The sequence below is a fragment of the Callorhinus ursinus genome, unplaced genomic scaffold, assembly GCF_003265705.2.
Source record: "Callorhinus ursinus isolate GAN/ISIS: 27379988/994484 unplaced genomic scaffold, GSC_fseal_2.0 scaffold28, whole genome shotgun sequence".
NCBI classification, from domain to species: Eukaryota; Metazoa; Chordata; class Mammalia; order Carnivora; family Otariidae; genus Callorhinus; species Callorhinus ursinus.
This window is the reverse complement of record NW_027397090.1, coordinates 2597713-2611994: the sequence shown is the minus strand read 5'-3', so window position 1 is coordinate 2611994 and position 14282 is coordinate 2597713. Positions and strand designations below refer to the sequence as shown.

The window sequence follows — 14282 nt, the reverse complement described above, 5'->3', positions numbered from 1 at the left end:
TCTCTCTCATTCTCTCTCTCAAATAAAATCTTAAAAAAAAAAAAAAGACTTATTTGTTCATTTCTAGTTTTACCTTCTCGTTGGTAAATAATAGGTCCAGTAAAGGTTTTGATAATCTGGATGAGTTTATTGACATTAGTTTAATTTTGGGAAAATTAAGTTTTTAAGTATCAGAAGAATGGAAAAGAGAATGAAAATTACAGAGAGAATGTAAAAATAGATTAAATCTGATAACTGATTTGACAGATGTTTAGATTTATGTATATGTCAAGGGAGGAAAAGTCAAATATTCTTTCATAGTCCAGAGTGCTGGTAGTTGGAAATTCCTGAAAAGGGACACACAGAGAAATGGGTATGGACTGTTGGGAGTTCAATCTAGCAGATTTAAGTCACTGTCAGACATCATTATAGAAGTGTGTAGTGGATATTTAAAATTTTAGGACTAGGGCTTAGGACAAGATCTGGGCTGGAGATAGTATGGACAGTTGTTCATTTGTAAGGGATAGTGTCATAATCATAGATGATTGGTTTTACAAGTATAAAAATATTTAAGTGCTTATATTTGGACAGGTTAGGTTGGAAAAATGATTAAGCCTAAAATATAATTGAAATGTCAACGAAGAGTGTGATATTTAAATAATAAGAATCATACATGGTTTTATCACTATCTTGCAACCACCTCTGCAACTGTGCCCAGTGTTTCAGCAGTTAAATATCTATTGAAAGCTTTTGTTTAACATTGAAAAGCTGGTGATGATTTAATGGAAATGTGTTTTTAGTTTATGAATTCAGTCATGACATGTACTTCCTATAAGGACCACATATTCAGGAAAGCCAACATTTTTAAGTTAAATGTGCAAATCAACATATTTGTATGTGTTTGCTTTGTATATATGATCTATAAAATTATATATTTTCTGTAGGAAACCAGTTATTAGCTTGTAAACCTTTAAGATAGTAAGTTTGTAAGAAAAATATTCTTCTTTTAAGAGCCAAATAACTAGGGGTGCCTGGGTGGCTTAGTCATTGAGTATCTGCCTTTGGCTCAGGTCATGATCCCGGGGTCCTGGGATCGAGCCCCATGTCAGGCTCCCTGCTCGGCGGGAGGCCTGCTTCTCCCTCTCTCACTCCCCCTGCTTGTGTTCCCTCTCTTGCTGTCTCTCTTGGTCAAATAAATAAATAAAACCTTTAAAAAAAAAAAAAAAAGCCAAATAACTTGATTAGTTTCCGGAAAGTTAAGGTATGACAATATGTTTACCAGTCTATCTTCTCTATCTCTAAGAAGAATGTGAAACTATAAAAAATTTATTACAAGAGCAGGGAGTGATGTAATTTCATTGTTCCAAAGTAGTAATCACCTAATTAATGTTTTCTTTTGAAGCATTTTAAAGCATATTGTTTCATCCTTTACACAGATCACCCCTTTCTCTGAAGCCAGAAGATGAGGACTATCAAACATGTGAAAGAATTGACTTTGAAGAAATTATAAAAAATGATGGCACTTTTCTAAAGAAGAAATGTAGATCTAAAAACACTGCTAAGAAACCATTTATCATTCATGTTGTACCGGAAAAAGATAATTTGGCTTCTCTGTCAGTGTATTCAGAAGATGGTTGGGACTTACCATACATAATGCATTTGTGGCCACCTATCCTGCTCCGAAATCTTCTTCCTTATAAAATTGCTTATTATATAGAGGTATTATAGAATTTTTAAAATGCCTTCCTGTCTTCGATTTTGTAGCTTTGGTTATTTAAAATAGCAAGCAATAAAACAATGTTTTAATGTTCTCATAAAAATGATAGTACTGGTGAATGGGTCGTCCAGATGTTTTTCACATGGAAAAAAAAATGTTTCCATCCTTATAAAAAGGTTTTTTAAAAATATATTTTTTTCACTGATTTACCATAGAAATCTGGCTACTAAATGGAATATAAATTACATGCACAAAGGGAGTATGCCATTTTTTAAATCATTTATGAAAATGACATATTTCTATGGGAAAATTTAGAAAATAGAATAAAAATTGTCTATAATTACGTCATCTGAAAGTTGCATGTTCAGATGAAGATAGCATCTCAGGTTTAGAATACAGGCATACCTCACTTCATCACACTTCTCAGAGACTCTGTGTTTTACAAATTCAAGATTTGTGGCAACCCTGTGTCAGGCAAGTCTGCCAGCACCGTTTTTCCAACAGTATTTGCTCACTTCATGTTTTTGTGTCATATTTTGGTAATTCTCACAATATTTCAAACATTTTATTCTTAATTGTTGTGATCTGTGATCAGTGATTATGACTTGCTAAAATCTCAGATGGTGGTTAACATTAGCAATAAAGTATTAAGGTGTATACATTGATTTCTAGACATAATGCTATTGCATATTTAACTAGACTACAGTGTAGTGTAAATGTGACTTTTATAAATTGGGAAACCAAGAAATTTATTTGACTTTATTGTGATACTTGGTTTATCATTGTGGTCTGGAACTGAACCCTCAGTATCTCTGAGGTATGCCTGTATATATTTTTAAAAAATCTTTTCTGTGCATTTACATCTCATTTATTATATATTTAAAAGATGGACACTAACTTTTGAAACATGTATGAGAATTAGTCTTAATATTCAAATACTATGCGTAAATAGAAAAAACACCCTACATTATATTATTCTCATGCTAGTTTTGAAAAAGGATTTTAATTCCCTCTGAAGATGTTTTTTCTTTTACGTACTCTTTGTTTTAACAGATTACATCTCCTTCCTTCCTTTTGTTATAACAGGGATAAGTAGATGTTCCATTTGCCATGCTTATCAAATAGAAGAGTAGTTCTTTACTGTAGCCTATTAATAGTTTTTATTGTCTGTTAATAATAGGGATTTACTATGTGTTTATACTTGTCTGATAATTTGGGGGGACAGTTAACATATCTGTGGTTTAAGGTTATCAATTTTCCATATGGTTGGCAGATACCATAGCGGTTAACAATTTGTACTTTGCTATCAGATAGATTTGAGATTGAATCCTAGCTCTATCATTTATTAGCTTTCTGTCTTTAAGCAGTTTTTATCATCTTTTTAAATCATTTGTCCTAGTCTATAAAATAGGAATAGTAATAAAACTTGCATGATTGGGATATAGGGAAAATCAAATTAGATAATACATGTAAAGGACTTTGCATAGTGCCTCCCAGGCACATGGTTGCCAATTATTTCCTCTCCCACATCACCACCAACCACTACTATTCTTACCTTGTGAAATATTAATTAACATGTCAAGCATCAATAATTTATATAATTTTTGCTTTAAGTAATTTAAAATCTTGAGATTCCCGTGTTCTGACAACAGGAAGGAATCAGGTTAGAGATGATGGAAAGACTGGTGATGTACTACCTATCTATGTCCCATTCTTACTGAACTTTTAATTGGATACTTTCAGAGATCACGTTTTGTTGGCTAGTTTCCAAAGGATATAAGTTTTTAGGAAGACAGTTTAACCATGGTATGGAGAGAGGATTATAAGGGACAAAGAACAGTTAGGAGTTTCTTAAAGTGAGAGGTCACAGTGACATGAACTAATAAGGGTACAGTTTTGAAACATGCGGAAGATGCAGTATAGACAGTGATAGAAAGTGGATGATGAAGGATTGTTAAAAAGCAAGAAAGGGAATTAGGATGTATTGCTTATTTTGGATTACTGTCATTTTTTTCATTTTTCATTTTGTAGTTTTCAAAACTAAAATCCCTAATGGATAATATTTTTTTAATGTTTTACTAATTACAATGTTTTATAATTTTGATTAGTTCCAGCATAGTTTTACTTGTATTATTTAATTTTATCCTCCCAGCAGTCCTTTGAAGTAGATCATTTAGACCATTTTATAAATATAATTCAAATCTCAATTTATAAAAGTTTACACTGTTGGCAGAATTAGAACTCAAATATAGGTCTTCTATCTTGTTCTGACAGAGGTGTTTCAAAAGCCTTATGTGTTTGACATTGGAATCATTATAAATAGAATTTTTAGCATATTATTATGTTTAAAATTTTACTGTATTTTTTTATTACAGGGGATTGAACATAAAGTTTATACTCTAAATGAAGGACATTCCGCCCACATTTGTACTGTGCATTTGGAAAAAGCCAGACTACATTTAAAATTACTTGACTATCTTAATCATGATTGGAAAAGTGAATATCATATAAAACCTAATCAGCAAGATATTAGTTTCATCAATTTTACCTGTGTTACAGAAATAGAAAAGACTGATTTAGATATTGCTATCCATGTGACTTATAATATTGGCCAGACAGTTGTGGCATTTCATAGTCCTTATTGGATGGTCAATAAAACCAGTCGAATGTTACAGTATAAAGCAGATGGAATTCATCGAAAGCATCCACCTAATTATAAAAAGCCAGTTCTATTTTCTTTTCAACCAAAGCACTTTTTTAATAATAATAAGGTATGTAAGTTTTTTAAAACTTTCATTCTCCTTTAGCTACTTTTCACTCCTTTTAGTTTTTAGAGTTTTGAAGAATGTTATGAAACAAGTAGAAATAACATTTAAATATTTGAGGTTAAAAAGATTAGAATTTAGGGGCACCTGGGTGGCTCAGATGGTTGAGCGTCTGCCTTCGGCTCAGGTCGTGATCCCAGAGTCCTGGGATCGAGTCCCGCATCAGGCTGGGAGCCTGCTTCTCCCTCTGCCTCTCTCTCTCTGTCTCTCATGAATAAATAAATAAAAAGTTTAAAAAAAAAATAAAAAGATTAGAATTTAGTATGGGAAGATGTTTACTGCATTAATAATATAATATTTATACAAAACAAAATATCAATTGAGGTAGGAATTTTTAAAGGTACCTAAATTGTAATGTAGTTGGAATATTTTTTCCTAGGTTCAGCTTATGGTAACTGATAGTGAATTGTCGGATCAGTTTTCAATTGATACTGTTGGTAGTCATGGAGCTGTTAAATGTAAAGGCCTGCAAATGGACTATCAAGTGAGTTCATTCTTTGCTCATGGAGAAACTTCTGTTTTAAACTGTGTGTACTGTACTGACTACTTAATTTTTTATAAGGATATTGTGATAATATAACAGTTTTTGAAATGCTAATTTTTTTCCCTTCAGGTTGGTGTCACTATAGACCTCAGCAGTTTTAATATTACCAGAATTGTGACATTTACTCCTTTTTATATGATCGAAAACAAAAGCAAATATCATATATCAGTGGCTGAACAGGGAAATGATAAATGGCTCTCTCTTGATTTGGAGCAGGTGGGTAGATGTATTTCAAAAATGTACTTCTTTGGATTTTCATTTTTCCTTGAAGTTACATACCTGAAACCACTATGTAAGTTTTTAATTGCCCCCCCTATTTTATTTGTACCAGGCTCTAGATTTTAATTTATAAAAACTAGACCTTGTGATTTAGGAATGCATTGCTTGATAAGGGAAGTAGATATTTAACGACTACTAACCAAGCAGTGTAAATACAGCAGTAGAAAACTAGATGAGGTATAAATGCAGTAAAGAGTAGGAAATGATTTACTTTCTGCAAAGCTGTTAGGAATGCCTTTGTGGAAGAAGTTAGGGGGTTATTTTAAGAAGATGGTAGTGACTTAGGAATGAAATTTTGATTCTACTCCATCTTTAGCTATTAGACCTTTGGGTAAGAGCTTTCTAAAGGACTGCCTGAGGTTGATGGAGTGTTTTACTTTTGAAGAAATTTTATTCTAAATATGTTAAGATTAGGGCGCCTGGGTGGCTCAGTTGGTTAAGCGACTGCCTTCGGCTCAGGTCATGATCCTGGAGTCCCTGGATCGAGTCCCGCATCGGGCTCCCTGCTCGGCGGGGAGTCTGCTTCTCCCTCTGACCCTCCCCCCATCTCATGTGCTTTCTCTCTCATTCTCTCTCTCTCTCAAATAAATAAATAAAATCTTAAAAATAAATAAATAAATAAATAAATAAATAAATAAATATGTTAAGATTATAAGAGAAGTGTTTGCTGTTTTTGATCACTGTTCCTTCTTGCTCTTAAACCATCCTTCTGGGATTATTATTCTTGACATTCTTTAGATTTTCCTTCAGAGCTCGTTTTGGAGGCAGAAGCCATCAGTTTCTGTTTATCCATAAAAGTTTTTGTCATCTTTCCTTTATGATAATTTCCCTTATCTGTTCTGTTTTTTCCTCAACATGTGTGGATTTTCCTCCACTATTTTCTGGTGTCTACTTTAGTTGAAAATTCTCCTGTGATTCTGTCATTCCTTTAGAGGTCATTTTCTTCCTAATTGCCTTCATGATCTTTGTCTTTGATGTTCTGTAGTCATACTACTATTTGTCCACATGTGGGTTCTTTTTGTATATCCTTCTTGAGACGCTATACTCTGAGATTTGTGGATCAATCTTTCATATTTGCTGTATAATTTGCCATTGTTGTCTCCTTAATATTGTCTCTCCTTCGTCCTTCCATTTGCTTCTTCTTGGCCTTTATTCAGACACATTTTAGACCTCCATATTCTATCTTCCATGTCTCTTAACATTTTTTTTTTTTTTTTAGTATTTTCCATCTATATAACTCTGCTGCATTCTGGATAAATTCTACATGTATATCTTTAGTAAATTTTCACTTTGTCTAAATTGCTATTTAAGCCTTTAGTGAGTTTTTTATTTGAATATATTTCTTATTTTCAGAAGTTCCACCTTTTTTGAAGTCTGCCTGTTTATTCATTAATGAATATTTGTGTGTATTCCTTAGGTGCCTTGTGATACATCTGTTAAGAGAACCACAAGTCCCTGTGTTTCTGTAGTTTATGTTTCATTGGGGTAGAGGTTGTGGAAACAATAATATCATAATCAATTAAAATATATATGTTTAAGGTGAAAAATCTAATCAGGGAAATGCAAATAAGACAGGTATGAATATTAAGAGTTCTAGCAAGCACAGGGTGGGCTATAATTTTATATAAGGTGGTCAAGGATAGGACTCATTGAAGTCATATTTGAGCAGACTTGTAGGAGATGTGGGAGGTAGCAGTTGCCAAGAGCTCAGCTGACCTGCCGTGTGTTAGAGTAGCTGATTAGGAAAACAACTCAAAATGAAAGTAACAGTTAACCTTTAGTCACTTACTGCCATAGGATAAGCAAGAGGCTAAACTGGAGAACGCACCAAACTCTCCCCACCCCATTCCACTTTGCCTATGGAAGAGCACTGGTCAGGGGTCAGGTGGATCAGCACAGACTTGGGAGTTGTGTCACTGTCAAGGGAGCCTTGAACAAAAGGTTCTTCCAGTTTGGACCCAGGAGGCAAACAATGACAAGGGGGAAGAGCTAGGAGTAGAAAAGTACTGAACACTGAGAGGAGAGAAAAAGCATCTTCAAGGTTCTCCCTATCTCCTTTTAAAGAGGTCTTGCAGGGAGGTTCCTCAAAGAGGCCTCTGCCATGAGCCATGATAGGCCTCTGAATGAAGGTACCTCTGTAGGAATTCAGATATGTGTAAATGCATGGCTGGAAGTGAGGGTTGGGTCCTTGAGACTGCTGAACACTGACTGTGCACCTAGTCTGCTGTGAGGAGGGGCAGCTTAGCCCTGTGAGGCCTGCCAGATAAGGCCTTTGTAATTGCCTATGGTGTGATGTGAAAAAAAAAACACACGTAGGTTTTTAGCCAGGGGCTAGAATCCTCAGCCATGTGGACATCTGGGGAAAAAGAGCATTAGAGACAGAAGGATCAGCCAGGGTAGATGCCCTGAAGTGGAAGGACTTCTGGCATGTTTGTGGGATAGCAAAAGAGGCCAGTATTACTGGAGAGGGGAAAGTAGTGGAAAACAAAGCCTAACAGTGATGAAGAGTAATCATGCAGAACTTTGGGAGCCATTGCAAAGATTCTAGCTTTTGCTCTGCATGAAGTGAAGAGCTGTTAGATGGTTTTGAACAGTGATTAGTAGGTTCTCAATATTTGTTGAATGAATATATACTTTATTTTTGCAAGTGTTCCACGTGTGCTCATTAAGTCTAGGGTTCTTGGTTTGTTGGATGTAGAACTTTCTGTGTCCAAATGCTAAGACTATCAACTCCAGCTTTGTTTTGCTTTAGATATTTTCTAGGTGTATCTTCTTCCATACTTAGAGTAGCTCTGTGTCTTGATTTGTATGTCAGATAACATTGTTAGGCCTTAGCTTTTTAAAAACCTAACATACAGCCTCTGTCTTTGAACAGTTTATGTTTACATAAAGTACAATTACAACTGCGTAACAACTTATTTTTTAATTTACTTTTTTTTTTTTCAATTTCATCTTAAGATAAATTTTCTTGTGCTAGTTTAAAATTTTTACATTTCAGTTTGGCTTATAGTGGCCAACCTTGAGATGTTTAGTCGTGATTATTGCCTGTGTTGATTTGTTAAACTTGTTTAGATCTCTGTTTTCCCACAACAAAAGACAAGTATATTAGCACTTTCTCTAGTGGCAAGATTTTGAGCACATAACTCTTTAAAACAATACAGTGTATATTACTAAACATAGCATACATTTTTAAACCGGCTGCCAGGGAGTAGCAGGCTTGGGAATATCCAGAAAGCGCATCATTTTTAGTCTTCTCAGTTCCTCATGGGAAGTATGCTTCAGTTAGTTATTGCTGCTCCATTGACTCTCCCACGTAAGTTCCTGCTAGGTTGCGGGAAGCCCTGAGTGGGAGCCTTCTAAACCTCTTACAGCCTTAAACGTGTCTCATGTCTAGTTCCATTAGTTACTTCTTAAGGTTGAATAAGGCTGGCTTTAACAAGCTAGGGCATTTGACTTTAACATCCAGGTTCCTCCTCCATTGCTCCAGGTCATGTCATGATGATGGGTATCACACATGAACAGTTGCAGTGACGTATGTGAAGTCATCAATCTGGTTTGGGCCTATCACAGTAAGACAGGGTGTACAGAATAGTTTACAGACCACACTGCTTCTCCTTTTCTCTTTTCTTAGCTCTTTGTTTCTGCTCCTGTTGTCTGGACTCCTAGAACTCTCTTAGTGCGTTGACTGTCTCATGTTTTACTAGTTTGGTTTCCAGGTCACTGACATCTGTGTTGTTCCTTAAGGTTCTGAGCCTATTTCCTACTCTGAACTTTAGATACTTCTTTTACTTTTCTTTTTTTTTTTTTCCTTTTTTGGACTTCCAGGACTCTGGATTCATGCATGACCTGATTCAACATTTGTGTGTACTTTGGCTGTTGTTTAGTTACCAAATGTTACCCACAACCTGATTATGATTTTTAGAAACTGAACGTACCCTTGTTTTAAATTGATCACTTGCTTCTCGGCTCAGCTTTTACATGCTGATTTTTCAGCCCTCCTCTAGGTCTCTGGACCACGTTGAAATCTCTTCGCCAGCACTCCACTTACCACAGCTCCTCAACTTCCCAGCCGGCACTGCCTGTACTCACAGTGCCCACAGAGGGTGACCCAGCTCTAAGTTGGCCGTTCATAGCTGTCTAGCCAAGCAACCCAATAACTAGAGCAGTGTTGAAAGACATTTATTTTAAGTCTATCCTGATGGGTTTATTAACATGATAAAATTTTGATGATGAAATTTTTTATAAAACAATAAATGTATGTAATATATGTTTTAGTGTATCCCCTTTTGGCCTGAGGATGCTTCTAATGCACTTCTTATTCAAGTTGAAAGAAATCAAGGCCCTCCCAAAAAGATACATTTTAACAAGCAAGCAAGTTGTATTTTATTGCGTCTGGACAATGAGGTGGGTGATTTGTGTGTGTGTATGATTAGAGAAGCTATTATATACTTATTCATAATTTTATTTGTAGCTTTGATTTTTTTCTCTTTTCCTAAAACGGAACAAATATTTCTTTTTGTAAAGGGGAAAAGCACTAAAAAGAAACAGCGACATAAAATAATTTAATTGTTAAACAGAATGTTAGCGTGCCTAGAATACTAGAACATCTGGAATTTGACCCATCTGTATACACTAATTGAGATTCATGGTTTCCCAGATATGCTGTAGAAGATCCTGACTTGGTTTCTTAATCATCAAAAAATGTATTAAATTATGAATAGTCTTATTAAATGTTATTAGTTAATATTCTTTGGAAAATGATCATGTAAGAGAATATTTTTCTTTTTCTTTTTTTTCCTTAGCTTGGAGGTATTATAGCAGAAGTTAATTTGGCTGAGCATTCTACAGTTATTACATTTTCAGATTATCATGATGGAGCAGCTCCATTTCTATTAATAAATCACACCAAGAGTGACATTGTTCAGTACAATCAAAGGTAAGAAGATTATCACACATACAGTATCACCCTGATTTTAGCAGAGTCTAGGTAATGGGACATTGACTTTATGATGACTTCTTAAGAATATAACACTGATGGGGTGCCTGGGTGGCTCAGTCGGTTAAGCGTCTGACTTAGACTCAGGTCATGATGTCAGGATCCTGGGATTCAGCCCCATGTCTGGCTCTGTACTCAGCAGGGAGCATCCGTCTCCCTCTGCTCCTCCTCACTCACACATACAAGTGAGTGTGCTCTCTCTCTCTCAAATAAATAAAACCTTTTATATATACTGATAATGACACTAAAGCTATGTAAAACAATGTCCTCATTTTTTAAAAAAGGTATACTGAAGTGTGGAGGGGTAAAACTGACATTAATATATGTAGTTTACTTTTTAAAAATTGTGATATAATTGACATAACCTTATGTTTCAGGAATACAACATACTGATTTGATATTTATATATATTGCACATTGATCACCACAGTTAAGTCTAGTTAACATCCATCACCACACATACTTATAAATATTTTTTCTTGTGATGAGAATTAAAATTTACTCTGTTCTCAACTTTCAAATATACAATACAGTATTATTAACTATAGCCACCTGGTGTACATTACATCCCCATGATTTATTCATTTTATAATTGGAAGTTTGTACCTTTTGATCCCTTCACCCACTTCACACCCTTTCCCCACCTCCCACCTCTAACAACCACTCTTTTTTTTAAATCTGTGTGTTTCGATTTTTTTGTTGTTTTCTTTTTATGTTTTTGGCTTTTTAGATCCCTCTCATAAATATATACAGGTCATACAGTGTTTGTCTTTCTCTATCTGACTTACTTCACTTAGCATAATGTCCTTGAGGTCCATCCATGTTGTCACAAATGGCAAGATTTTGTTCTTCTTTATGGATGAATAATTGTTGTATATATACACCACATTTTCTTTATCCCTTCATCCATTGATGGACACTTACGTTGTTTTCCTGTCTTGGCTATTGTAAATACGGCTGAAGTGATGTGGGGGTGCAGATTTCTTTTTGAGTTAGTGTTTTTATTTCCTTTGGATAAATATCCAGAGGTGGAATTGTTTGATCAGATGGCAGTTATATTTTCAATTCTCTATTTTCCACAGTGGCTGCACCAGTTTACATCCCCACCAGCAGTCATCCTCATTAACACTTCTTGTCTTTTCTTGATACTAGCCATTCTAGTAGGTCTGAGGTGATATCTCTCATTGTGATTTTGATTTGCATTTCTCTGATGATTATGGCATTCATCACTTTGAAATGCTTCAAAAAAAAAAAATGGAAGAACTGAAGCAAGTATGGCAAAAGCTTGATCATTGTAGAATCTGGTGAAGAAATGTCAGGGTTTATCATAAGAACGGTCTATTTTTTACATTTTTCATATTTTTAATGAACATAATGTAAATATTGAAACTTTAGTTTTTTTTTCAAATAGTAGATACCATCTTCTTGCTGATGGGTGTGGGAAGAAAGGACTGCTACCTTTTTAAGCTTCCCTAAAGACTATATCTAAATCTTGATTTTTTTTTCCAGGATTACTCTTAACATCATTTGTTTCACCTTGCTGTGATATCATATCCTCCTAGTACCATGACCATTTATGTAACTTTCTGTTCCTCTTCTTATTTGGTCCCAGCCTCTCTTGAATTTATTTTGTTTGCTCTTTTTGTTTTCATCTGTCACTTGTCAGTGAGCCTATATTTATGAGTTCATTTATGCTTTCCTTCCTCTGCTAATGTACACTTCTAGCCCCTGGTTAAAATCAAATAAGTATTGGGCGCCTGGGTGGCTCAGTTGGTTAAGCAACTGCCTTCGGCTCAGGTCATGATCCTGGAGTCCCTGGATCGAGTCCCGCATTGGGCTCCCTGCTCGGCAGAGAGTCTGCTTCTCCCTCTGACCCTCCCGCCCTCATGTGCTCTCTCTCTCATTCTGTCTCAAGTAAATAAATAAAATCTTTAAAAAAAAAAATAAGTATTGAGTAAGGACCCCAAGGCTAGACTAGCAAGTATCTAGAACTCCTGCTGCCCTATCAGTTCTTTCATTTGTGGAAGATGTTGAGAAACAGGAAAGCCCGTGTTGTATGATTATCCCTATTATAAAAATAATGAATTGATTGATCATAACCGATGAAAATAAATAATGTCTTATTTGCCCTTCAATCCATGTACCCCCAAGTAGCCTTTCTCATAGTGTTAACAGAATTAAGAATTACAGAGAATGACTCGAGTAACTTTTTTCCATTCACTCAAGGATAGTGTATGGCTGGTAACATTTTAGATCCACACGGAGGAGCTAAGTTATTGCTTTATATACTGTGAATGATGTAGGGCATCATAGTTTCTCTGACAACTGGTTGAGTGTGGCTGAAGCTGAACTAGAGACTTCTCAGTCTTGTCTGTGGCCTTGACCTTGCAATTGTCTTTATACAGTTCAGATATAAAGTGTTTAGAAATCTTATCTATTCCACTGTTAAAATTGTAAAAGTAAGGGATATGGGAGAAACTGGAATGTTATCCTATATTGAAATTCTGAAACCTAAAAAAATTGCAACCTTAATGGAAATTTATAAAATTAACAACCTGCAGTAATGAACACTAGATTTAGATTTAGAATTATTTGTAGTTATTAAATCAAGAACCTGAAACTTTGGTTTAAAAGAATATTGAGGGGCTCCTGGGTGGCGCAGTTGGTTATGCATCTGACTCTTGGTTTCAACTCTGATCGTGATCTCAGGGTCGTGAGTCCAGCTCCCTGCTCAGCGCAGAATCTGCTTGGGATTCTCTCTCTTCTTCTTCCTTTGCCCCTCCCCCACATCCTCTGTCAAATAAACAAACAAATTCATTCATTCATTCATTCCAGAGTCCTGTGTGCCAGTGATCCCCCAATCGCTTAATCCAACATGGACCACTTCTCTTGAGCTTCAAGCTGCTACCTCCTCCTCATTATCACATAATTAGTAGTTGTAATATTCTGATAATAATCACATAATTAATAAATCACATAAACTTTTTTTTTAAATCTCCTCTTGTCTAGTCTTTCCTGTAATTATGCTAGTTCTGACTCCCAAATTTCTTGTTTGAGTAGATTTTTTTATCTGCATCTCTATAGCCTTGTCTCTACTAAATCCCCCATTTGCCATCAGAGGTAGGTTTCCAAAAACGCTAAATATAATCCTGTCTCTGTTTAAAGTTTTTTAGTAACTTTCCATTTCTTTTAAAATAAAATGTTTCTAGTCTACTTTTCTCAACATTTTTCTTTCCGCATACTTAAGACAAGCTCAAGTCTTTGTTTCCTGAATGCTCTGTGTCCTTCCATGTGTTTTCACCTTTTGGTGCTCCTTTCTGCCAGAAAAGCTCCCACTGCCTGTGATCCCTTCCCTCACTACCTTAATCTATGCACCAGTTTTCATTGCGTATGTAGATTAAAGCATTTGTCACATCGCATTGTCATTGTCTTGTGAGTTTAAGACTGTACAAATTAAGAGTTTAATATGTATAGTTAACATTCTGAGGACTCTGATTTTATTTTCTTTGAATTCCCATTGCCTAAGATAAATTGAGATGAATTTTCTTTGTAAGAAATATTCTGCAGTGAGTTAAACAGATTACAATTTATATGAATTAAAAGCATTTCTAGATATTTTTAAACCAACTTCTTGTTTATTGCATCTGATATTTTTTTCATGGAATAAACAATAACCGTAGGGCTATTTTCTCCTCTGATTTTCCTTTCTTGGCTTTGTTGTTGTTGTTCATATGGTTGTTCATTGTTTCCGGCACATAAACCTTATAGCTGTCAATTTTCTTAATTCCATAGAAAAATTGTGAAAAGAAAACCATAATTCTGAAATCCCAGCACTGTCAACATTTTTTTTTAACACTGTCAACATTTTGTTGTATTTCTTATCACACTGTTTTACTGTTGCTATCTGTCTATATTTCTGAATCTCTTTGTGAGCATGTAAAT

General features: G+C 35.1%; 1 protein-coding gene across 6 annotated transcripts in view; it reads left to right on the top strand.

Annotated features, from left to right (window-relative positions):
* VPS13A (vacuolar protein sorting 13 homolog A) overlaps positions 1-14282 on the top strand; it is a 267302-nt gene that overhangs the window by 188216 nt on the left and 64804 nt on the right. For all 6 annotated transcript variants that reach the window (XR_012374024.1, XR_012374025.1, XM_025891365.2 and 3 more), the window contains exons 47-52: positions 1416-1698; positions 4072-4467; positions 4901-5005; positions 5135-5281; positions 9620-9748; positions 10147-10280. Coding sequence is in view for 4 of the 6 variants with exons in the window: in XM_025891365.2 (XP_025747150.1) it covers positions 1416-1698; positions 4072-4467; positions 4901-5005; positions 5135-5281; positions 9620-9748; positions 10147-10280 (1194 nt within the window). In the remaining 2 variants the exon portion in view is untranslated. The remainder of the gene's footprint in view (positions 1-1415; positions 1699-4071; positions 4468-4900; positions 5006-5134; positions 5282-9619; positions 9749-10146; positions 10281-14282) is intronic.